The sequence below is a fragment of the Callionymus lyra genome, chromosome 2 (genome assembly GCF_982586985.1).
Source record: "Callionymus lyra chromosome 2, fCalLyr1.hap1.1, whole genome shotgun sequence".
Classification (NCBI taxonomy): domain Eukaryota; kingdom Metazoa; phylum Chordata; class Actinopteri; order Syngnathiformes; family Callionymidae; genus Callionymus; species Callionymus lyra.
In genome coordinates, this window is record NC_141819.1 from 4,423,654 (window position 1) to 4,450,672 (window position 27,019).

The 27,019-nt window shown below is 38.3% G+C and overlaps 2 protein-coding genes across 2 annotated transcripts in view; both read left to right on the plus strand.

The window, feature by feature from the left end:
- The window catches only part of LOC148085110 (NLR family CARD domain-containing protein 3-like), a 120,429-nt gene that overhangs the window by 35,362 nt on the left and 58,048 nt on the right, over positions 1 to 27,019 (plus strand). The gene's annotated exons all lie outside the window — the stretch shown is intronic.
- On the plus strand, positions 18,742 to 26,578 carry LOC148085112 (NLR family CARD domain-containing protein 3-like). The gene is made up of 4 exons (XM_087785496.1): positions 18,742 to 20,624; positions 21,730 to 21,903; positions 24,277 to 24,450; positions 26,205 to 26,578. Exons 1-4 carry the CDS (start codon positions 18,742 to 18,744, stop codon positions 26,416 to 26,418), a joined length of 2,445 nt encoding a protein of 814 aa, XP_087641622.1. The 3' UTR covers positions 26,419 to 26,578.

The window sequence follows — 27,019 nt, forward strand, 5'->3', positions numbered from 1 at the left end:
TTTCTGTACAATTTCACTCTTGTTTTTAAAGTCTGTGAATAGATGTTCTGAAATCTTAATGAAAGATTATTTTAAATATCTCCATCTGCAAACGGCTTCCCCTGCCTTACTATTTCCTGAGCTGCAACAAAACAAGCATATGTACTTATATTTGCAGACTTCATCCACTTCTTGAATTGATTTTTGCTCAAATCACCTTCCGTGTCAGTTCAGAAACAGCTTTTTTTCTCTCATTTCCATCCGGATATTTTTGAGCAAATGCTGCGTGTTTATTTTGTAAATTGGCGACATTTGACTTTTTGTTGTTAGCGAGTTTCTCATTGCATATTAAGCACACAAGTAAACCAGTCTCGTCAGCAGTGAAAGCAAATGCATCTGCCCACGCAGCATTGAATGTTCTGTTTTCTTCAGACACTTTTCTTTTCTTTGAATTCTCCATAGTAAGCCTACCTGGGGTGGAAAAGTTAAAGTAACCAGACACTGGAGGGTGTCGCACATTGGAGGTTGTGACGTGTATCAAGAGCGACAAAAATATGTTAACACATTTTATAAGATCGCCATAATAATCTTAATAGAATTACATTTTGAAAATGAATGAACTAAAATCAAATACATTTGAATTAAATACTCATTCATTATTTTCAACTGCTGAGCCGCATCAGAGTGATCAAAGAGCCGCATGCTGCTCTGGAGCCGCGGGTTGCCGACCCCTGGTCTAAGGGCTATAATCTACTACAGAAGATTGGACAGAGATGTTTGGCCATGACTTCACTGTATCTGTTGTTTGATATCATTTGTATAAGGCAGATATTATTAAACATGACACCTATTTTCAGCATTTTCCAGTACAGGCAGATGGAACCAGCTGTGGAATTTTCATGATTATGGTAGAATGTTGCAATTTCCTCATTAAATGTTTTCTATTCAATAACCAAATGACTGTTCATCAAATCCGTAGTATGCCTTCTCCATCTGTACCAAGAGTGAATTTATTTTCACTGGAGTAAGTTGTCTATACTGAAGTTACAGCTAACTCAACTAATGTCACGACCATCTATATAACCATTTTTTTTATTAAAAAGAATGATATTCCCTCCATCAGGAGGTGGTCGTGCTGAAGGCTCATGGAAAGATTTTCAATTGAGGGGTAAGAAAATTTCAATACAAGAAATTGATCACACATATAACAAAATATTGTATGAAAATAACAGTATTAGTACCGTAGTAGTACCAGAAATGTTGTCTCTCATGTATTACAAAATGTAGTAACAACTATCAAGGCCTACATGGAGAGCGACATAATCAGGTAACAGGGATTGTGTACAGTAGTATATAATGATATATATAAGTATATAGGATACAATAAACTATTTATTTACGTTTTGTTTTCCACACGCTTGTTTAATTCAACTCTTAAAAACAGTCTTCTCTGAGGCTATAATCTCAGTGATCCAAAAGGAAGGAAAAGACAAATAAATTATGGAAATTATAGACTGATATCTGCACTAAATATAGATTATTAAATATTTACATCCATTATTAAAAAAAAAAAGATGGAAAAATAATGTCAACTCTGATTAAAACGGACCAAACTGGCTTCATCTCAGGACGTGTAGCCCGAGATAATATTCGACGAACACTCAATAGTCAACTCTGCACAAAACAATAAAAGGTTCATTTGGAATGGAAAAAAGCAGAGAATAAAATACACAACAATAAAATTACCCAAATAAAAAGGTGAGATGGAACACTTCTCTTCAGGAAAAAGAAGTAAAAAACCTAAACTGGGTGTCATATGATGATGAATTCAAACCAAACCAACACGATATGAGATTCAAAGACTGGGAAAACAAAGGAATAACAGCAACTTGTACAATAACTAAAAAGGGTTTAATGAGTTTCCAGGAGCTAAAACACGATCTGGACTAGTTAAAGATGATTTCTTTCGATACTTGCAAATAAGAGACTACTATGTAAAGCAGATACAAAGCACGAGGACCCAGGAGGACTGCTTGAATGGATCTACAATACATACAGAGGAACACAATTCAGAGATATTAGCGCCATATATAAATGTTTGAGAACAACTCTGCTTATATCAAATCAAAATGGAAGAGGGAAACGGGAGCTGAAGTACTGAGTTCAACAACATCTATGATCTGGAGGAAATTTGGTTGGAAAAATATAACGTGTTATTTTATAACTCTGAGAATGAAAAGTAAATTTGACGAATCAGGTGATACATGTTGGAGGATGTATGGAGAGAAGGGTGTCCATCATGATCACATTTTTGGCAATGTACAACAATAACTATATTCTGGGAGAATGTAAATAGAACAATTGGAACCATTCTTGTCTATTCTGTGCCAAACACTTTAAAAAAACGATGTACCTGGGAAATATAAACAATGTGTTATGTCATGTAATGTGTATCTAATGTGAATAATGTTGGTTGCATGTAAAAAAGCCACAACGAGAAACTGGTGCAAAGCAGAAGCTCCTGATTTGCATCAATGGATGAACATTATGAGGGAAATACGACTCATGGAGCAATTGACCTTGAAACTCAGACTGAAAGAAACTGTGTGGACCCGGCGATTGAAAAAATTGGACTTCATTTGACACTATCACTCCTAAATGACTTTTGGATTTGAATGATGGACATTTGAAACCTGTATGTTTTATTTTGTCTAGTTTATTTATTTGTGTGTTTGTTTGTTTTCATATTTGTTTTATGTGTTTGGAGATTTAAATTCTGTAAAGTGTGGAGAAACTTAATAAAAAGGAAAGTATTAAAAGAATAAAAGTAAGAAAACTGACCCTTGAGGTACACCACAGGAGACACTGGCTGTAGAACTTGAGGTGTATCCCATGGCGACCGCAAAGGTTCTGTTTAATAGGGAGGAAGAAAACCAGCTCAGTGCAGTTTCTCTGATGCCAACCCAAGAGTTAAGACGATCTATTAAAATATTGTGGTCAACAGTGTCGAAGTTTGCAATAAAATCTCAAATAATGAAAATCACGCTTTCCTCTTTATCAGCAGCTAAAAACAAGTCATTAGTGACTTTTAAAAGTTCAGTCTCTGTACTGTGACCGGATCTTAAACCTGATTGAAATCTTTCAAATAAATTACATGAAGACATAAAATATTAAATTTGGAGGGACACCACCTTTTCTAAGACTTTGGCTAAAAACAGGAGTTTAGAAATTGATCTAAAATGAGTAAAAACTGGTCCAGGCTGGGTTTCTTCAAACGAGGTTGGACCACAGCATGTTTAAAGGAACTGAGGAAAAGAGAGCTGAATAAAATGTGTAAAACTGTGTTAAAAACATCCTTTAAAATTTTTCGTGGGAATGACACTGAGAGCACATGAAGTGCTTTTCATCTTGGATAAAGTCTTTGCCAAAACCGGGAGGTTCAGGATTAAAGCTGTTAAAAAGCAGGAGTAAAATGCTCTGTGAAGGAGGATGTTGAGTGAGGGTTAAAAACATGTGAGCGAGTGAGTCGGAGGAGTTCGGGGGATGGAGTAACCAGGTCCATTGTTAATAGAACAGCTTTATGGTCCGACACTCAGATATCCTTCAGTGACACTTTGGATGGGTTGAGGCCAGTGTGTATAAAACCATGTGTGTTGGTTTATCAATAATCGGTGATAAATTAAAAGAGTCGATTGTGTCAATAAAATGGATGAGTCCTGAGTCTTGAGCAGGTTCTGACTCTGACCTTGAAGCGCCGAAGAGTCGACGGTGTTTGACGTGTCCATGACTAGCATGTAGCCGGGAGTCGTGATGTCCAAATGAAACAGTTTCAAGTAAGAACCAATTAAAACTGCAATATGAACAGTCAAAAGTGACGATAAAGGTGGATATAAAACTAGTAAAAGCCAGTAAAATCAATGTTGACACTGAAGTGCTGATATACATATGTGTGTAATGGATACAAGTGTGTTTGCATGCAATTGTTCTGTGTGCAGTCATTTGCAAAAAGTGTGAAGCTGACATTGTGCTTATAGTTGTGTTAATCTGGGCTGGAGTTTTACTCCTCGAGTATAAGGTTTTTATAATTGTGTATGACTTTTGATTTTAGTGTTCATGCAATACAAAAAACTGTAACATAGTTACTATGGGTGCAACACCTTTACAAGTGTGACCAGCAGACTTCAGCTTTCCTGACTCCAAAAGTTGCCTTGTTAGTGGAAAGTGAGGCCTTTTACAGACGAGGCCTACTGCCCCCTGCTGTGTGGAGCTCATCTTTTTTTCTCGTTGTACTAGTTGCAATGACAATAAATGACTAAATGGAAAGAATAATTTGTAGAACCATGGTTATGAAGATAAAGGGGTTCATGTTGTTTTTGGACAAAGAAACTAGAGATCCTCAGAAATTATATATTTTTATACTTTTAAATCCCTGCAGGAGAGAAATGAAAGCACGTACAGTCAATAAAATCTTGACAATGAACCAGAACACAAGGCTTGGTAACAGTCTAACAAGAAAGACCGGTTTCATGAGTCACGTACTTTTATTTCAGTCTAACCCTTTATACCAGCGTCAGAAGGAGTTGATCAGTGTCTTGTTCCATCAGTTCTGGTCAGAAGAAGCTGAATTCTGCTCCAACATGGACCTGAGACCAAAGAGGAGGAGGAGGAGGAGAAGAGGAAAGCTGCAGACAGGTCAGTGACTCTCTGACTCTCACACAAGTCAGCAGTTGATGAAATGAAATGAATCACAACGAGACGATCCATGTTGATGTTTTTAAACAACTGCAGCTCAATCTACAAATGATGACGCAGAAAATCTGAATCTCACCACAATCAAACAACTGTGTGTGTGTGTGTTTGTATACTGTACGTGTGAGTATTTTTTTATGTTTGTACATGTGAGTATTTGTTTTGTATCTACATTTGCGTCTGTGCTTTAATGTTTGTGTGTTTGTGTGTGTGTGTGTGTGTGTGCTTGGGTGTGTTTGTGTGTGTGTTTGTGTGCGTGCATATTTGTTTAACTTCCTGATGAGGCTTTTTCAACCACTGTGTCTAACTTGTCTATAAATATTCTTTATCAGTAAATAATACACTATTATTGTGTGTCTGTGCTGTTGTAGTGACTGTGAGTGTGATCATGTGAGTGTGTATTGTTAATATAGACCAGAAGTACCTTATAGTCGGTCACAAGCTACCGGTCGAGCCGTGACATAATATAATATGAAATAAGAAAATAGAAGAAAAGCAATCAGTGAAATAACCATTCATGTGACATGAACATCAGCCAATCAGAGCTCTCTTCTCTTTCAGTGTGAGTGCAGCAAATTTCATATTTATCAGGAATAGTAATGGCATTAAACTTGACTTCCTGACAGGTTTGAAGGTGTTCTATGTACATATTTACTGCTCAGATCCATGTTTATCAGAGACACATAATATCAATATTGATTATAAATAAACACATGTTTTTAGATACATGAGTGGAAATTAAATTATTCGTAAACTTAAAAATATGTTTCGTTGTTATAAGTTGTTTTCCAGGCATTTAACGCAATTTGTAAAAAACGAGAAGCAATTATAAGTAAGAAAATGTTATTTGTAAAGCGCCTTTCTAGACCAGGGCCACAAAGCGCTTTGACAATCAAAAACAATAGTTAAAATATATACTTTAAAAGATCAAGACACGTAAGAAAAACACAGGAGTCCCAGAAAATCAGGGAAATGCACAAATAAGAATGATTTAAGATGTTTGTTGAAGGAGTCAGTAGATCATCAAACACAGATGTTTCTTGAAGGAGTCAGTAGATCATCAAACACAGATGTTTCTTGAAGGAGTCAGTAGATCATCAAACACAGATGTTTCTTGAAGGAGTCAGTAGATCATCAAACACAGATGTTTCTTGAAGGAGTCAGTAGATCATCAAACACAGATGTTTCTTGAAGGAGTCAGTAGATCATCAAACACAGAGATCGTTCCAAAGTTTAGGAGCAAAATAACCTGAGTTCCAGTTTTGTCCACATGTAGCTGAAAAGTGTTTTCACTCATTAGTTGATTTCTAGCAAACAATTGACTAAGTTCAGCCTCTGGGGCTCAGTTGGATCAAAAGAGCAGTAGAGCTGGATGTCATCAGCAAAAATGTGGTAAGAAACATCAGGAAATCTCTGAATGACCAGGGGAATCAAGTACAGTAAAAAATAATAAAGGACCCAAAACAGAACCTTGAGGGACTCCACACAACAGATGATTCAGACCTTGTTTGATTGGCAGATACACTGAAACTGCCCAGAAAGGTATGATGAGAACCATTCTAACACAGACCCAGACAGTCTTCATCCCTCAGTCTTCTCAACAGGATCTGGTGATCTACTGTGTCAAAGGCTCAGGACAGATCCAAGAGAACCAGAACAGTGTATTGACCCGAGTCAGCCGACATCATGATGTCACTGGACACTTTCAATAAAGCTGTCTCCGTAGAGTGATGTTTACGGAAGCCAGACTGAAACTTCTCATGGATGTCGCTCTGATCCAGGAACAAAGACAGCTGCTCAGACACCACCTTCTCCAAGATCTTGGACAAGAAAGGGAGCTTAGAAATAGGCCTGAAATTACTGAGGTCAGTTTGGTCTAAGCCTGGTTTTTTGAGTAAAGGCTCCACAATTTAAATGCATTGGGGAAACCCCCTGTGGAAAGGGGGAGCTTTACTATTTTGGAAACCCAGGGGCCAATTACATGAACAACTTTAATAAAGAGCCTACAAGGAAGGACGTCGGACGAGCAAAAGAAGGGTTTCATCTTGTTCACCGGTGCCATGCTACAACAGTACTGTTCATAAAACAAAAAAAACAAAACAAAAAAAAACACAATCAAGAGAAAAGATACTATAAAAAACATAGGGGGGAACTAACAAAAAGAAAAGAATATCCAGCAGTGAAAATATTATTATCTGGATCAGTCCAGAACATTTCATCAACATCACAGGCGATATCTTCAATAACAAGACCATGAGGGAAGAAGCCGTCCATGTCGAATCCATCCTTGAATATGGCGTTGATTAGGTTACAGACCTCCTCTGTAGAAATCCTCAGAAAATATCTATATTTTTTCTTTTAATTCCCTGCAGGAGAGAAATGAAAGCACGTACAGTAAATAAAATCTTGACAATGAACCAGAACACAAGGCTTGGTAACAGTCTAACAAGAAAGACCAGTTTCATGAGTCACATACTTTTATTTCAGTCCAACGCTTTATACCAGCGTCAGAAGGAGTTGATCAGTGTCTTGTTTGGTTAGTTCTGGTCAGAAGACCAGTGACTAATTTGTCTATAAATATTCTTTATTAGCAAATAATATACCATTACCTCGTGTAAAATAATTATCTTTATTTATTAAGACAACATGATCGATTTATATTGAGTTGTTTTCCAGGCATTTCACGCAATTAGGAAACAACGATTAGGAATTATAAGATTGTTTTTATAACATAACAAACACAGTGGGATCCTTCAAGTCTTCTCTACGAGAGTCACAGACGTTCTTGTGAAACAACATCACGTCAGTCAGTTATATCAAAGTGAAGCTGCAGAATGAAAGCAGCTAAAGCCGGTTTCCTTCATGTGATCACGTGATCGGAGCTATATCCTTAAAAACACACTTGTATAAATACACCATCACATAATAACTACATGCAAAGAAAACACTTTCATTTTAAAAACATAGTAAGAATAAGTGCATGTGTTGCGCACGTGAGCCACATCATCATCATCATCATCATCATCTTCATTATCATCATCATCATCTTCCTCATCATCTTCATCATCATCATCTTCATTATCATCATCATCCTCATCCTCATCCTCATCCTCATCCTCTTCATCATCATCATCATCATCTTCATTATCATCATCATCATCTTCATCATCATCATCTTCATCATCATCATCATCTTCATCATCATCATCTTCATTATCATCATCATCATCTTCATTATCTGGATCATCATCATCATCATCATCATCACTACAGTTCTTTAAGTTTCTGATTTACAACAAGCCAGCAGTGTAAGAGCCTGTAATGACACGTCTGTAGGGGGCGCACTGAAAAAAAAACTGCAATGCTGTGTCTCAAATCGCATACTTCTCTTAGTATACTAGAAGTTAGTATGCATCAGGATAGTGTACTAACTGGTATGCAAATTCTCCACTGATAGTATGTCTCACCTGCTGGCAGCACATTTTGCAAGTTTGGAAAAAGAAATAAAGAAAAAATATGAGAATCGAAATATTGGCGAGATATTTAAGCTGGTATCAGCACCGAAGACGTGTCATCCTTCTACTGCTGCTGAAAATGCACCTGTAAGTATATATATATATGTTGCGGCTTCCAAACACAAACTTTTCGCCGCTGAGAGTATGAGGTTGGGTCCTCAGGTACGTAGATTTATGACGCGCTTTGGTTTCCTTGTGATAACAGATACGCTGAGATCCAGATATGCTTTTGGTGCATTTATTGTTATACAAACAGCACAGTGTAGCGTGTAGCGTGCAGCGCTTTCCAAAGTCTTTCTGATAGGACGGCGAGTATCCGTTGATGCACTGCTGATCACACTTGGGGGTGTCCGTCTCGCCCTGGCAGGGAGGTCGTGTTCCTTTGACGTGGTGTTCGCATGGAGCAATGGTGTAGCTTGTAGCGTGTAGCGTTGAAGCCTGTAGCGTGTAGCGTTGAAGCCTGTAGCGTTGAAGCCTGTAGCGTTGAAGCCTGTAGCGTTGAAGCCTGTAGCGTTGAAGCCTGTAGCGGTCAACAAAAATTACGGCTACTTCCAACCTTGACTCTCTCTCTCTCTCATCTGCGTCACCTGTGAGTGCCACCTTTACACACACACCTCCGCACGCACACACGCCTACTCCCATGTGAACCGCCCCCTCTGCAACACACACACACTCAAACACACCGTGCAGCACATCTTCAGCCTGTATGTCTCTTACACACCAGCCCCTAATTATTAGGACTCACATAATAATTCACATTTCAAACACAATAGGAGAAATAATAAATCATATCAATTTCAACGAAAATGCAAAAAATGTCTTAATAAATTGCTCAAGTCCATGAAAAGTCATTATACCAAATATTCCTTCTTCTGGTCGTCATGACCAATTAGTGCAAAGTCCAGCACAAGTAATAAAGACAAAAACAAAAACAAAACACAAAGTCCATATAGAGGTCAGCAATGTCCTCATGCTGCCTCCTCCTTCTCCAGCAACAAACACACCTTGGATATGGGTCTGTCCAAACAATTTGTTCTCGTCTTAATCCGAATTTGACGCACAAATCCCTTGCGATCCGGAAAAGTTTGCAAGACACGTCCCATAATCCAAGAATTACGAGGTGCAGTACTGTCCATAAGCAAAATTAGATCTCCTGCGACAAGGTTTCTCTGGACTCCAGTCCATCTCTGTCGCTCCTGTAACAGAGGCAGGTACTCCTTTGTCCAGCGCTTCCAGAACAGATCTGATTACTGTGCCACTTGGTCAAACAGAATCCCCCTTTAGCGCACAGAGACATGAGCTCATGACAGAGGGTCAGTGCTTCCTCCTCTGTTGCAACTGCCACCAAACAATCATCCACATCAAAGCAGTGCCGGACCTTGTCCACTGTCTCCACCTTATGCTCATGTCCAAAATCCTCTGCACATTTCTTGAGGGCAAAGTTGGCGCAGCTAGGGGAGGATGTAGCTCCCAAAAGATGTACCTTCATCCTGTATTCACATGGTGCTTGGTTCAAGTCTCCTTGTGACCACCAGAGGAATCGCAGCAGATCAGTATCATCTGGGGGCACTTGCACCTGGTGAAACATAGCTTCTATGTCAGCCATGATGACGACAGGTTCCCTCCTGAACCTGGTCACAACTCCAATCAGTGAGCTGGTTAGATCGGGCCCTTGCAACAGCTCTTCATTTGGAGATTGTCCTTTGTAACTGGCACCACAATCAAAAACAACTCTGAGTTTTCTCTTTGTCGGGTGGTAGAAACCATGGTGCGGTATGTAACAGACCTTGCCATCACTTCTTTCCAGCTCTGCATCAGGAACCCTTTCAGCATAGCCTTTACCAAGCAGATCATTAATAAAGGTGTTATACTCCTTGTAAAACACTGGATCCCTCTGGAGCCTCCTCTTCAGATGGTTTTGACGCTGTTCCACCACTTTCCTGTTATTTGGCATGCAGACGTTTGAATTTTTCAAAGGCAGGGCAACCTGGTAATGCCCATTGACCCGTTTGGCTGACTTTGTGACCATGTCCATGAACCTCAGGTCTTCCCTGGACAGACCCACTTGTTCCTCCACACACAGCAGATTCTGGAAAGTCCATTTTAAATTGCTGTTGCCACAGTTCATCCAAATTTACAATGGACACACGGTTCACCGTTACTGGCTGGTCACAGTAATTGGCCTCTCCACCGTTTCCTGTCAGTGGTCCATTTACCGTCCAGCCCAGCACCGTCCTTATAGCGTAGGGTCCATTGTGCTCACTGCGGATGACTTCCAGCGGTTCCATGGCTCGTGGAACATTCGTTCCAATCAGCAACTCAATTCCAGCCTCAATCTGTGGTAAGGAGATGTGTCTTAAATATGGCCACCTTGTCAGATCCTTATTTGTGGGTATGTTTGCTTTGTGGACTGGCATTGACAACTGAGTGTACGCTTTTGGCAACTCAATGAAGCTGTCATCTTCAAGTGCTGCCACCTCCAGCTCTGGCACAATGTAGCTACTGACCACCTTCTCCTGCCCCATGGTCCTGAGAAGAATGTTGGCTCTCTTCCCAGACAAATTGAGCTTCTGCTTCAGACTCTCAGTACAAAACACTGCAGTACTTCCCGGGTCCAAAAAGGCGTATGTGAGAATGACTTTATTGCCCTTCTTCGCCTTCACTTGGATCGGCACGATAGGAAGCTTGCAATCTGTCTCACCAGCCCCTGTAAGCCCACTGGAAACCAAAGTGTCGTCCACTGTAACCTGGATGCTTCTCTCAGCCGGTTCTGTTGTTGCCACACTATCCTTATGGAGCACAGTTGGATGTCTTAGGCCACACTTCGAGCAGGAAATCTTCCTTTGGCAATTTTTGCTTATGTGTCCTATACACAGGCAGCGAAAACAAGCACCATTTTCCTTCAGGAAGTCAATTTTCTCCTTGTGTGCCATTTTTTCCAACCGAGCACACACATCCAATGTGTGTCCTCCAGTGCAGCAGGGACAGATCTTCCTGGCTGGTGGTTTTATGTTTGTAGCTTTATTCACAGGTTGAGCTGTTCTCTCCACATGATTCACTGTGGTAGCGAAGCTGGTTCCTCTGATGCTGGTGCGAGGGGGTGGTTTGTGTTTCATTTGTTTAGTTGTCATAACAGTGTCCTGAATGTTTCCAAACACAGGGTCTGTCAAGATTTTTACTTGTTTTTCAACAAAATTGGTAATGTCCACAAACCTTGCTCTCCTATTGTACCTTTCCTGCAGGTCACATGCGTCGCACCTCCAGCGGTCTCGGAGTTTGTACGGCTGTTTTTTGATGATTTCCACCATGTTTGTGGGTGTGTCCAGATCATTTAAATACTGCACATCCTCCAAAGCGTTGCAGCATCCACGCAGAAAGAGGCCGTACTCCTGAAGGGCTTTCCCATCTTCTGTTTTAATAGTGGGCCATGACAAAGCTCTCTCCATGTATGCGGCTGCCACCTTTTGCTCATTGCCATAGTGTTCTTTCAATAGAGCCTTCGCCTTCACATATCCTCTGCTCGACTCCATGTGCTGACAGCTCCTCACTAGTCCCTTTGCATGGCCTTTGGTGTATTGTTCAAGGAAGTAGAGTCTGTCACAGTTGTTACTGGTGTTTCGCTCAACTCCATTTTTAAATGCTTTAATAAACGAATGGTATTTGAGTGGGTTACCATCGAAAATGGGAATTTCCCTTTTTGGGAGTGCTGAGAGGCATTGTTGTTGCATCAAGAGTGTTGAAATTTCATTTTGTTTTCTCATTATGTCCAGCACACTGTCGTTTTGTGATGCATCAGTTTGTGTGACATTAGTCACAGGATCTTCAGGAATTGTAAGATAACGTTGGAGCATGTAAGAAGGATCTGGGAGATGTTTTATGTCAGGTAAGTGAGTGACTTTAGGCGTCACAACTGTCTGTGTGGTTTCAATTGCATTGGGTTTTAGTTGTTGTTTTGAGCATGTCTTTTCATAGTATGAGTTCATCCCTTCTGAAACCTTTGACTTTGATTTACTGCCGACACTGCTTTGTGATTTTATAACACTTAGTTTTGCCATTTCCTCAGCGATTTCATTCTCCAGTAAAAGCTGTTCTCTTCTTTTGCGTAACTTTAACTCCTCTTCATCCAATGCATGTTTTTCCTTTAATGCCTTTTGTCTTGTTGCCAAAATTGCAAGATTTGTTTCCGTTTTTAAGCGAGCAGATGAGCGTGAAGCTAAAGATGAGGAATGATGTGAGCGCGATTTCTTGGTTGCATTTGAGATGCTGTCACAGGGCTGTAGTTCATCCTGAGGATCTTGTTCAGTGGTAACAGGTACTGGAGGGTCAGCAACAGACAAATTCTTGCTTTTTTCGACAGGAATTTGTACTGCATAATTGATTTCCTTTGTTGGTTGCTCAGAAGTATTTGTATGTAGTGGTAATTCATTTGAGTTTTCATGCGGATTTTCCTTTATCCATTTTTCCACACGTTCCTTGAATGCATCACTGTAATCCATAATGCTAGAAAACCACTCTTTTTGTTTTTTATGTTCATCATCGGGAAGAAGTTGCAATACTTCGTTGTGCAGGTCAGTGGCCTTTTTACACAGTGCATTCAAGTTATTCAGTTGTGATGGGATTTCAGTTACATTTTCTTTTGATTTCATGTGCGCTTTAATTTGCGGAATAAGCTCTTTGATTTTATTAACGGCACTTTTGCGCTCATTCTGCAACCGTTCGATTTTATTTTCCATAGCTTTGGCCGTCAGTTTTTAGTTTTAGTTGTTTAGTTTAGTTTTTAGTAATTTCCCTCTTTTCACGTTCCATGTTTGAACATTCAGCATCGGCGTTTATTTGACTCATTTCCGTTGGATTGTATTTTTGTATGTAGCAAAACAATCATATTTCATTCAAGAGCGTATTCAAATCCATCCATAGCATTTTAATTCATTGACAGAGCAGATTCGATCCAAGAATTTCAACAATGAGTAGGTCTTGAGACAACATCAGCCGCCACATTCCACAAAGTCCTGACGTCACAATCCAATAAAGCACAGAGAATATGCGCCACCATCATTGCGCCAATGCAACCAGCGTAACATCCATTTAATACATTGTCCTCACTTGACACAATGCATTCCAATTGAAGCGGATTCCTTAATCCACAAACATTAACAGGTTCAGGCCTACCTGTTCCCAGGTGAATGGATGGCGTGGTGTGGCACTTATCTCAGGCTGGTCGGTGCGTGACGACTTGGTTCTTTGATGCGGCTTGATGATTTTCATTCTACGCCATTTTTTGTTGACAAATGTTGCGGCTTCCAAACACAAACTTTTCGCCGCTGAGAGTATGAGGTTGGGTCCTCAGGTACGTAGATTTATGACGCGCTTTGGTTTCCTTGTGATAACAGATACGCTGAGATCCAGATATGCTTTTGGTGCATTTATTGTTATACAAACAGCACAGTGTAGCGTGTAGCGTGCAGCGCTTTCCAAAGTCTTTCTGATAGGACGGCGAGTATCCGTTGATGCACTGCTGACCACACTTGGGGGTGTCCGTCTCGCCCTGGCAGGGAGGTCGTGTTCCTTTGACGTGGTGTTCGCATGGAGCAATGGTGTAGCTTGTAGCGTGTAGCGTTGTAGCCTGTAGCGTGTAGCGTTGAAGCCTGTAGCGTTGAAGCCTGTAGCGGTCAACAAAAATTACGGCTACTTCCAACCTTGACTCTCTCTCTCTCTCATCTGCGTCACCTGTGAGTGCCCACCTTTACACACACACCTCCGCACGCACACACGCCTACTCCCATGTGAACCGCCCCCTCTGCAACACACACACACTCAAACACACCGTGCAGCACATCTTCAGCCTGTATGTCTCTTACAATATATATAAATTATATATGACGTAACTTCTGTTTAAAACGTCATTAAGATGGAGCCGTTTAGGGTGGTTAGTGTTCATCGAACCATACTCAGCTTTGTGGGCGTTTTAGTGACAATTTAGTGTGCATGGAGCAGTAAATTTCGCATACTAAGAATTGAGACGCACTTACGCACTAAAAATACTAACTTTGAGTACGCAAGTATGCGATTTGAGACACAAGAAAGGAGAAGACTGGAGCTCCAAGCAGCCTATTGTTCTCCTTCAATAATTGCAGGCAGGTGGAGCTGATGAGATGGTCTGGTCCCTCAGGTGAGTGCCGACAGGAGGGGTTGAAGAAAAGGGCTGGACTTTCTTTAGGAAGATTTGCTCTAATGGCTCAAAAACAAGGACCAGAAAGCCTGAGATCTCATTGTGGAAAGAGATTTTACCGAGTAGAGAAGCTGCTAATGCTGGATAGTGGACGCCTCATTTCATAGTTCCATCTGCGTCTGTGGATAGAAGATACCTCCGCTCCATCTAACCCTGCCTGTAGAGGGCGCAGAACGTGTGAAGTAAATTCTGGTTCCCTCTAATGAAAACAAGACATTATGAAACTATTTAGTTCAGTTCAGTTTATTTTTTAAAAGGACAATGTTCAGTTACATTAAAAAGATGCTGCACCAGATTTAGCACAATGATAGTTTCCATCTGTAGTCCTCAACAAAGATGCAGACAGTTTAAATAATACATCACAGACAAATAAAGCAGAAACACAATAATATTGTTCATAGTTTTTACACTATGAAGCGAGAACAACTTTTGATGTTGACAAGAATGTCATGAGTGTGTTTGTGTGAAGGTGAAGACTCTGCTGAGACTCATGGTGAGGACAGAGACTCCTTTAAATACCCTCAGTGTGAGGAGCACGATGAACAGACCAGCACTCAGAGGTGAGACAAGGACCTCCAAGATTGTCCTCCATGTCTTCATTCTCACTCATTCTACTTCTGTGTTCAAGATCAAAGCAGCAGCAAGAACCTGCTGGACCTGGACCAAGATCTGGACCAGAACCCAGCTGTGTGTCTCTGAAGAGTGATGCTTCAATGGGGAAATGGTTCAATTTCAGAAAAAGTAAAGAGTCTCCAGGTGTGAGGTGAGTGTGTACAAGTGTGAGTCTACCAAGGTTGCCGACTGAGCCCTGTCATGAAAGTGTTTGTAAACAAGTCACCCAACAGGTATTGTTCATATATAAGGCGCAGTGTCGTTTTTAAAAACAATAAAAGGCTTTAAAGTGAGCCTTATAGTGCGGAAAATACTTGATTAATTAACATTACAAAATAGGCTTCCTCTAGTTTTTTTTATTTTTGTTTATCAATCAATATTCTCACATAATTGACACCAGGTAGTTTATTCTGAAGAATGTACTACCTTAGAATTGTTAAGATTTGTTAGACTACTTTATTATTAACTTACAGAGTAGAAAGTTGTTGAGGCTTGTTATGTGTCTTTCTGGAATTCCAAATTTGCATTAAAGTCAGTTAAAAGTGTGGAGTTAAAAACACTCGACTCCAATTGTGCCACAACTTCACATAGCAGTGTCTTCTTTTTTGAGGCTGCAGACCCTAAACTTATGTGAGCACATAATACCTCCTGGACAACTGGGTGAGCAAACCGAGCGCACCTCCACAAACTGAACCAAAGCCTGGCTTGTATACATGCATTTATCTGAAGCTTTTCACAAGAGAATGATCACAAATAACGATCTCCTCAACAACACTGAACACAAATAAATAAGTGAATGGATGGCAAGTTTGCTGCTGTAGCAACAACACAATAAATAAATAACAGTTATAAACATCAACACCGAGGCTTAATCCCTGAACTCCTGCTTTAAAGCTGTTGGTTCTAGTCATGATCCATTCAGGCTAGTGACGCCACTGGAGCATGAACTTGAACTAATATCGGGAGCTTCGTAAACACAGACATTTCTTTCACGCTTCATCACTGCTACCGTAATGTTCTGTCATTACGCGCACTACAAATCTAGCGTCTGATGGTTTGACTCGGATAGTTTTTTGTTTTTTTTCAAGATTTCTTTATTGAATTTTCAAAGTAAAGAAAAACACCACAAATAAAGAAGGAAAAGAAAAATAAAAGATACAGACTAAACAACAAAAGCTCAGACTAAAGTTCAGTTGACATTTCTCTTCTTTCAAGGAAGTGAAATAAACAAAAAATGTAATAAATATGTCCAGCTTGTTCTTTCTAAAGAAACATGTTCTTTCGTAAAAAGTCAATCCCTTGATCCATTATTAGCACCTCCATGTCTTCATTCTCACTCATTCTACTTCTGTGTTCAAGATCAAAGCAGCAGCAAGAACCTGCTGGACCTGGACCAAGATCTGGACCAGAACCCTGCTGTGTGTCTCTGAAGAGTGATCATTCAATGGGGAAATGGTTCAATTTCAGAAAAAGTAAAGAGTCTCCAGGTGTGAGGTGAGTGTGTACAAGTGTGAGTCTACCAAGGTTGCCGACTGAGCCCTGTAATGAAAGTGTTTGTAAACAAGTCACCCAACAGGTAATGTTCATATATAAGGCGCAGTGTCGTTTTTAAAAACAATTAAAGGCTTTAAAGTGAGCCTTATATTGCAGAAAATACTTGATTAATTAACATTACAAAATAGGCTACCTGTAGTTTTTTTTATTTTTGTTTATCAATCAATATTCTCACATTATAGACACCAGGTAGTTTATTCTGAAGAATGTACTACCTTAGAATTGTTAAGATTTGTTAGAATACTGTATTATTAACTTACAGAGTAGAAAGTTGCTGAGGCTTGTTACATGAATTTCTGGAATTCCAAATTTGCATTAAAGTCAGTTAAAAGTGTGGAGTTAAAAACACTCGACTCCAATTGTGCCACAACTTCACATAGCAGTGTCTTCTTTTTTGAGGCTGCAGACCCTAAACTTATGTGAGCACATAATACCTCCTGGACAACTGGGTGAGCAAACCGAGCGCACCTCCACAAACTGAACCAAAGCCTGGCTTGTATACATGCATTTATCTGAAGCTTTTCACAAGAGAATGATCACAAATAACGATCTCCTCAACAACACTGAACACAAATAAATAAGTGAATGGATGGCAAGTTTGCTGCTGTAGCAACAACACAATAAATAAATAACAGTTATAAACATCAACACCGAGGCTCAATCCCTGAACTCCTGCTTTAAAGCTGTTGGTTCTAGTCATGATCCATTCAGGCTAGTGACGCCACTGGAGCATCAACTTGAACTAATATCAGGAGCTTCGTAAACACAGACATTTCTTTCACGCTTCATCACTGCTACCGTAATGTTCTGTCATTACGCGCACTACAAATCTAGCGTAAAGAAAAGCACCACAAATAAAGAAGGAAGAGAAAAACAAAAGATACAGACTAAACAACAAAAGCTCAGACTAAAGTTCAGTTGACATTTCTCTTCTTTCGAGGAAGTCAAATAAACTCAAAATGTAATAAATATGTCCAGCTTGTTCTTTCTAAAAAAAAAACATGTTCTTTCGTAAAAAGTCAATCCCTTGATCCATTTTTAGCACCTCCATGTCTTCATTCTCACTCATTCTACTTCTGTGTTCAAGATCAAAGCAGCAGCAAGAACCTGCTGGACCTGGACCAAGATCTGGACCAGAACCCTGCTGTGTGTCTCTGAAGAGTGATCATTCAATGTGGAGAGGGATTGACTTCAGAGGAAGTGAAGAGTCTCCAGGTGTGAGGTGAGAGTGAACAAGTGTGAGTCTACCAGGTTCATACACACATTAAACCAGAGAACTTCACTTCACTCACATCACCAGCAGGGGGAGATAAAGACACAATTAAAAACCTCAAACGTTGCTTTCACAGTTGTAGTGCAGAGGTGGACATGTGCAGCAGTGTGAGGACATCTAGTGGTTCAGCTGGTGAATACCAGGATAGAAACAGATGAGAGTTGATCAGAGTTGTGTTTTCATCAGGATCCAGCAGGAGGAACCAGAATATTCTGGACTGTTGTGAGACTTTGAAGAATAAGACCAAGAAGAATCATTTTTATCAAAATTATATGTAAGATTTAAGTTCTAATGGAGATGTATGTGGGTTTTAAAAGGAACCTTCTAGTTTACTTTTGATCAGAACCTTCAACACATCAAGAGTTTATTTACAGTTTGATTTCATCTCTTCTTCTCAGAGTGGACCATCAGAACTCAGAGCTTCTCATTGGTCAGCAACATCCCTCACAACTGGAAATCAAACGGCTGGTATGTTCATAAACTAGAGGAGGTCCTCATCCTAGAGGTTCCTTCTGTTCATCATCCTTCAGCTGAATCCAAGTTAAAGCTTCTGGTCTTTGTGGTTCTTGAGATGATCCACTATCACTCTGACTTTCTTCTCTGTGATTCTGTTCCAGTCACTGGAGAGAAACTTCTACAACTATATGCAGAAGGAGCTGAAGAGAGTCTGGAGGTTTGTGAGTCCAGAGACTCCACAGACTGAGGAGGAAGATGAGAAGTGGAGAAGCATCAGAGAAGAATTCCTGAAGATCACAGTTCATCTCCTGAAGGACATGGAGGAGGAGGATCTGGCCGAGCGTCTGTGGAGCAGTAAGAACATGTGAACAAACATGATGAAGATGAAGAACACTTGCATCAGATCTGAAGATTTTACTCCATTTTCACCTCAATCTTCTGACTCGTTCGACTTATGTCTTCATTCAGGAAGTGTTGCTTCGGAGTGTGGAGGACGACTGAAGAGGAGCCTGAAGAAGAAGTTCCACAGTGTGTCTGAGGGGGTCGCTAAAGCAGGAAACTCTGCTCCTCTGAATGAGATCTTCACTGAGCTCTACATCACTGAGGGGGGCACAGACCAGGTCAACCAGGAGCACGAGGTCCGACAGATCGAAGCAGCCACCAGGAACCAGACCAGACCAGAAACCACCATCAGACAAGAAGACCTCTTTAAAGCCTCACCTGAACGACCAATCAGAACACTGCTGACGAAGGGCGTGGCTGGCATTGGGAAGACCCTCCTGACACAGAAGGTCACTCTGGACTGGGCTGAAGACAAAGCCCACCAGAACTTCCACTTCATCTTTCCTTTCACCTTCAGAGAGCTGAACCTGCTGAAAGAGAAGAAGTTGAGTTTGATGGAACTTGTTCATATTTTCTTTCCTGAAACCAGAGAATCCAGACTCAGCAGCTTTGAAGGACTCCAGGTTCTGTTCATCTTTGATGGTCTGGACGAGTGTCGACTCCCTCTGGACTTCCTCAACAGTTGGCGCCTGATAGAAGCTACAGAGTCCACCTCAGTAGACGTCCTGCTGACAAACCTCATCAGGGGGGATCTTCTTCCCTCAGCTCGTCTCTGGATCACCACACGACCTGCAGCAGCCAATCAGATCCCTCCTGAGTGTGTGGACATGGTGACAGAGGTCAGAGGGTTCAATGACCTCCAGAAGGAGGAGTACTTCAGGAAGAGGTTCAGAGATGAGGAGCAGACCAGCAGCATCATGTCTCACATCAGGAGGTCACGAAGCATCTACATCATGTGTCACATCCCGATCTTCTGCTGGATCACTGCCACAGTTCTGGACATGTTGAAGAGCACAGAGACAGGACAGCTGCCCAACACCCTGACTGAGATGTACGTCTACTTCCTGGTGGTTCAGATCAAAGTCAAGAAGCTGAAGTTCGACGGAGGATCTGGGACTGACACAGTTTGGGATCCTGAGAGCAAGAAGATGATAAAGTCTCTGGGAAAACTGGCTTTTGAGCATCTGCAGAGAGGAAACTTGATCTTCTATAAGTCAGACCTCACAGAGTGTGACATTAACATCTCAGCAGCTTCAGTTTACTCAGGAGTGTTCACTCAGATCTTCAGAGAGGAGAGAGGACTGTACCAGGACAAGGTGTTCTGCTTCATCCACCTGAGTGTTCAGGAGTTTCTGGCTGCTCTTCACGTCCACCAGACCTTCATCAACTCTGGAGTCAACCTGCTGGAATCAAAACCAACATCCAAACTGACAGAAATCGACAAAAGTCAAACAGAAAGGTTCTACCAGACAGCAATAGATGAAACTCTGAAAAGTCCAAATGGACATCTGGACTTGTTCCTGCGTTTCCTTCTGGGTCTTTCTCTGCAGACCAGCCAGAGTCTCCTTCCAGGTTTGTTGACACAGACAGGAAGTAGCTCCTGGACCAATCACAACACAGCAGAGCTCATCAAGGAGAAGATCAGTGAGGATGTGTCTCCAGAGAGAATCATCAACCTGTTCCACTGTCTGAATGAAGTGAAGGACACTTCTCTGGTGGAGGAGGTCCAACAGCAGATGAGATCAGGAGGTCTCTCTGATCAAATGTCTTCTTCTCAATGGTCGGCCCTGGCCTTCATCTTACTGTCCTCAGAGGAACATCTGGACGAGTTTGACCTGAAGAAATACTCAATATATGCTTCAGACGAGGCTCTTGAGAGGCTTCTGCCGGTGGTTCAAGCTGCAAACAAAGTTCTGTAAGTTGTTCAAACATTTCTGATGATATGAACTAAACATGAATGTTTGATTTACTCTTTGATGATTGTTGTGTTTGTCATCGTGTTTAACAAACTGATCCTAATTTAGACAAACCTTCCTCAAATATTCATACAATATGTGATTTTATGATGTAACTAGTTCAGTCTTGTCAAATAGAGAATTGAAAAGTAAAGATGTTACGTAGTTTATAAAAATATCATCTTAATAAATCATTGTAATGATAAACAAACAAGTGTCAACTTTAAATGAAAATGAATAATAATCAAAACAACATATTTAAAACATGTGGCCTCATTAATTATACTGCGTATACACAAATGAATGTGTACGCAACATTTATTTATAGAAAATAAACTTAAGTTAGCATGTGTGACCTTCACAGCAGCTCTGAGCCTGATTTCTACAAAATCTTCATCTTAAATTCACATGAAGTTTCTTGAATGAAACAAAACCACGAAGGTTACATCAATAAAAATGCAGCTTTATTTAACTTTACTGTTTCATACAAAAGGTCAACTCTTGTCTTTTTCTCAGGAAATGTGTTCTATAAAAATAAATAATAAAATCAAAGGGGTTCGTCTTCATAGTCCTCTTTGTCCGACTGTGTGTATTTAATTTAAAATATTCATGTCAGGTATTACTTTAAGATTCTTTTTAAGCAAAATAAGTTCATAAATGTCACTTCCTGTTGGAGCAGTTGAATCTATTTTCAGCTCATGAACTGAATATTGAAAAACATTTGCTTTGTTTCTTATGCAAGTAGATCAGTGTCATCAGAGAATTGAAGGATTGAATTTAACATTTAATTTTATTAAAATGTTCTATTTTTTTAACCATAGAAATATTTTCTGAATCATTTTATTAAGTAACTTGAATATATATTATATATTGGATTTTAAACACTTTCACATTTGTATATTAAGTTAAAAAAGCCACTTGTTAAAAATATTGAATCTTGATTTTTTTTTTTTCATTTTATTTATTACTAAAATAACAATATTAAACTATAAATAAACTCTTTCAATTCTTGTCAAATAGAAAATTGAAAAAGTCACTTGTTGATGAAACTCGTCTCTTTCACAGGCTGAGCTTCTGTCTACTGTCAGAGAGAAGTTGTTCACTTCTGTCCTCAGTCCTCAGCTCTCCGTCCTCTAGTCTGACTCTACTGGACCTGAGTCACAACAAGCTGCAGGATCCAGGAGTGGAGCTGCTGTCTGCTGGACTGAAGAGTCCACACTGTCACCTGGAGACTCTCAGGTCAGAACATCATCTTTTCTACATCATCAAAGCTCAAATGTAAAGTCAGAGGTGGAAACACGAGTCAAAGTCTGTCATCACTTTGTTCTTCAGTGAAGCAGCTCATAGATACATTTGTATGTTTGTGTAGCAGGAAAAGATGTTACGTAGTTTATAAAAATATCATCTTAATAAATCATTGTAATGATAAACAAACAAGCGTCAACTTTAAATGAAAATGAATAATAATCAAAACAACAGTCCTTCATATTCTTTATCCAGTGTTCTCGCGTCATCTGTCTCGTAGAAGACAAAACACTTTAGAGTGGAATCTTGAGGTTTGTCTTTGATTTGTTTTCATTGTTTGTTTTTTCCACCGTTGTTGTCTCTGTTCTTCTCTTATGGTTCATCTGTTGTTCATGAGGTCTACGACTATTTTAACAGTCGACTGCTCACCAAATATTCAACCATTAAGTCGACTAATCGCATCATTCTTACATTTTTCTTCAATTTATCATGAAGTTTCTTTAATGAAACAAAACTACTTTACTTACTTTAAGCTTCTTTTGAAGCTAAATATGTTCATAAATGTTCATTGAAGCCAATAAGTTTTGTTTGTCATGTCTTTTACTGAGACTCCAATTCATTCAGCAACAGTCCAAACCAACAGAGTCAAAACAACCATCAACGGAGACTTAAAACATAAACAAAAAAACTGCAGATCTGTGTTCACGTAATAAGTATTTTGTACACGTCAGTATAAATGTCACTTCCTGTTGGAGCAGTTGAATCTATTTTCAGCTCATGAACTGAATATTGAAAAACATTTGCTTTGTTTCTTATGCAAGTAGATCAGTGTCATCAGAGAATTGAAGGATTGAATTTAACATTTAATTTTATTGAAATGTTGTATTTTTTTAACCATAGAATTATTTTTTGAATAATTTAATTCAATAATTTAAATATTGAAAGGTTGGTTTTGTTTTCATTGAATAATGGAATTTTTTTTTAGACATTTAGTTTAATATATATATTATATATTGGATTTTATACACGTTAAAAAAAATAATGTAAAAGGATACTTGTTAAAAATATTGAATCTCGATTTTTTTAATTTATGATTCCATACCAGCATTTATATAATGTCTGTGTTTTGAAGAGGTAAAAAAAAGAGGTAAAAAATATTTATATTTTATGTTGTAGTTTTGAAGAGTTAAAATATATATATATATATATATATATATATATATTTTAATGTTGTAGTTTTGTAGTTTTGAAGACATAAAAAAAAATAAAAATACAACTTTAAAATATTCTTTTATTTCTATTTTGTTTACCTCTTCAAAACTCCAACATTAAGAAAAGGTACAAAATATTTATATTTTACAACTTTTTCGAGCCTTCAAAAAACAACATTTTACACATTTGGGCAACAATTTTTTAATGTTATAGTTTTGAAGAGGTACAAAAAAACTACAAGATTAAAATATAAATGTTTTTTAACTCTTCAAAACTACAAAATTAAAATATAAATGTTTTTTAACTCTTCAAAACTACAACATTAAAATATAAATGTTTTTTAACTCTTCAAAACTCCAACATTCAAATATAAATGTTTTTTAACTCTTCAAAACTACAACATTAAAATATAAATGTTTTTTAACTCTTCAAAACTACAACATTAAAATATAAATGTTTTTTAACTCTTCAAAACTACAACATTAAAATATAAATGTTTTTTAACTCTTCAAAACTACAACATTAAAATATAAATGTTTTTTAACTCTTCAAAACTACAACATTAAAATATAAATGTTTTTTAACTCTTCAAAACTTCAACATTAAAATATAAATGTTTTTTAACTCTTCAAAACTACAACATTAAAATATAAATGTTTTTTAACTCTTCAAAACTACAACATTAAAATATAAATGTTTTTTAACTCTTCAAAACTACAACATTAAAATATAAATGTTTTTTAACTCTTCAAAACTTCAACATTAAAATATAAATGTTTTTTAACTCTTCAAAACTACAACATTAAAATATAAATGTTTTTTAACTCTTCAAAACTACAACATTAAAATATAAATGTTTTTTAACTCTTCAAAACTACAACATTAAAATATAAATATTTTTTACCTCTTCAAAACTACAACATTAAAATATAAATATTTTTTACCTCTTCAAAACTCCAGGGTTAAAATTTATATTGGATTTTAAACACTTTGACATTTTTATGAATTTAAAAGGATTAGTAAGCAGACAACAAACCACAACTGAAGATCTTATCAATGGAAATAGTTGAGTTTGTCTTTAAATAAACTCTTTCAATTCTTGTCAAATAGAAAATTGAAAAAGTCACTTGTTGATGAAACTCGTCTCTTTCACAGCCTGATCTGCTGTGAACTGTCAGAGAGAAGTTGTTCACTTCTGTCCTCAGTCCTCAGCTCTCCGTCCTCTAGTCTGACTCTACTGGACCTGAGTAACAACAAGCTGCGGGATCCAGGAGTGGAGCTGCTGTCTGCTGGACTGAAGAGTCCACACTGTCACCTGGAGACTCTCAGGTCAGAACATCATCTTTTCTACATCATCAAAGCTCAAATGTAAAGTCAGAGGTGGAAACACGAGTCAAAGTCTGTCATCACTTTGTTCTTCAGTGAAGCAGCTCATAGATACATTTGTATGTTTGTGTAGCAGGTAAAGATGTTACGTAGTTTATAAAAATATCATCTTAATAAATCATTGTAATGATAAACAAACAAGCGTCAACTTTAAATGAAAATGAATAATAATCAAAACAACAGTCCTTCATATTCTTTATCCAGTGTTCTCGCGTCATCTGTCTCGTAGAAGACAAAACACTTTAGAGTGGAATCTTGAGGTTTGTCTTTGATTTGTTTTCATTGTTTGTTTTTTCCACCGTTGTTGTCTCTGTTCTTCTCTTATGGTTCATCTGTTGTTCATGAGGTCTACGACTATTTTAACAGTCGACTGCTCACCAAATATTCAACCATTAAGTCGACTAATCGCATCATTCTTACATTTTTCTTCAATTTATCATGAAGTTTCTTTAATGAAACAAAACTACTTTACTTACTTTAAGCTTCTTTTGAAGCTAAATATGTTCATAAATGTTCATTGAAGCCAATAAGTTTTGTTTGTCATGTCTTTTACTGAGACTCCAATTCATTCAGCAACAGTCCAAACCAACAGAGTCAAAACAACCATCAACGGAGACTTAAAACATAAACAAAAAAACAGCAGATCTTTGTTCACTTAATAAGTATTTTGTACACGTCAGTATAAATGTCACTTCCTGTTGGAGCAGTTGAATCTATTTTCAGCTCATGAACTGAATATTGAAAAACATTTGCTTTGTTTCTTATGCAAGTAGATCAGTGTCATCAGAGAATTGAAGGATTGAATTTAACATTTAATTTTATTGAAATGTTGTATTTTTTTAACCATAGAATTATTTTCTGAAAAATTTAATTCAATAATTTAAATATTGAAAGGTTGGTTTTGTTTTCATTGAATAATGGAAACATTTTTTAGACATAGAGTTTAATATATATATATATATATTATATATTGGATTTTAAACACGTTTAAAAAATAAATTTAAAAGGATACTTGTTAAAAATATTGAATCTCGATTTTTTTAATTTATGATTCCATACCAGCATTTATATAATGTCTGTGTTTTGAAGAGGTAAAAAATATTTATATTTTAACGTTGTAGATTTGAAGAGGTAAAATATATACATATATATATATATATATATATATTAATGTTGTAGTTTTGAAGAGGTAAAAAAAAAAAATACAACTTTAAAATATTCTTTTATTTTAATTTATATTTTAAACTTTTTCGAGCCTTCAAAAAACAACATTTTACACATTTGGGCAACAATTTTTTAATGTTATAGTTTTGAAGAGGTACAAAAAAACTACAACGTTAAAATATAAATATTTTTTATCTCTTCAAAACTCCAACATTAAAATAATATTATTATTATTATTTTTTTTTACCTCTTCAAAACTACATTAAAATATAAATATTGTTTACCTCTTCAAAACACAGACGTTATTTATTTTATTTTTTTACCTCTTCAAAACTCCAGGGTTAAAATTTATATTGGATTTTAAACACTTTGACATTTTTATGAATTTAAAAGATTAGTAAGCAGACAACAAACCACAACTGAAGATCTTATCAATGGAAATAGTTGAGTTTGTCTTGAAATAAACTCTTTCAATTCTTGTCAAATAGAAAATTGAAAAAGTCACTTGTTGATGAAACTCGTCTCTTTCACAGGCTGAACTTCTGTTTCCTGTCAGAGAGAAGTTGTTCACTTCTGTCCTCAGTCCTCAGCTCTCCGTCCTCTAGTCTGACTCTACTGGACCTGAGTGACAACAAGCTGCAGGATCCAGGAGTGGAGCTGCTGTCTGCTGGACTGAAGAGTCCACACTGTCACCTGGAGACTCTCAGGTCAGAACATCATCTTCTCTTGGTTCTGATAAGTTTCTAAAAGTGTTTCTCCTTCATTTCAGTCTGTCAAGGTGTTGGATCTCAGAGAGAGGTTGTTCTTCTCTGGCCTCAGCTCTGACATTGAACCCATCCCACCTGAGAGAACTGGACCTGAGAGGGAATCATCCAGGAGGACCAGGACTGAAGCTGCTGTCTGCTGGACTGAAGAGTCCAGACTGGAGACTGGAGACTCTCAGGTATGAACAGAGCAGCAGAACTCACTGACTGAACTCCAAAGATCTTCAGACTGAACATTTGATGCTGAGACTCTTCATCTGAACTGAGCACATGAATCCAAACTCTGAGTTCCTCCATGTTCTCCTGCTGGACACCAGTGGAAGCATGAAGGAGACAGTTGAGACTGAGCAGCCTGTTTATAGATCCATCTTTGTTGTCATCAACAGTCATGACTGAGTCGTCCACTGAGAATGAAACAATATTCATGAAACATCTGAATCAAATGAATCTGATCTTCTGACTCTTTCTTCCTCCAGGCTGGATAACTGTAGACCACATTGGTTTGACCTTCATCCATGAATGGTGAGTTTGATTCCATGGATTGACTTCAACATCAAAGCTCATCTGCTGACACAGCAGTTGAA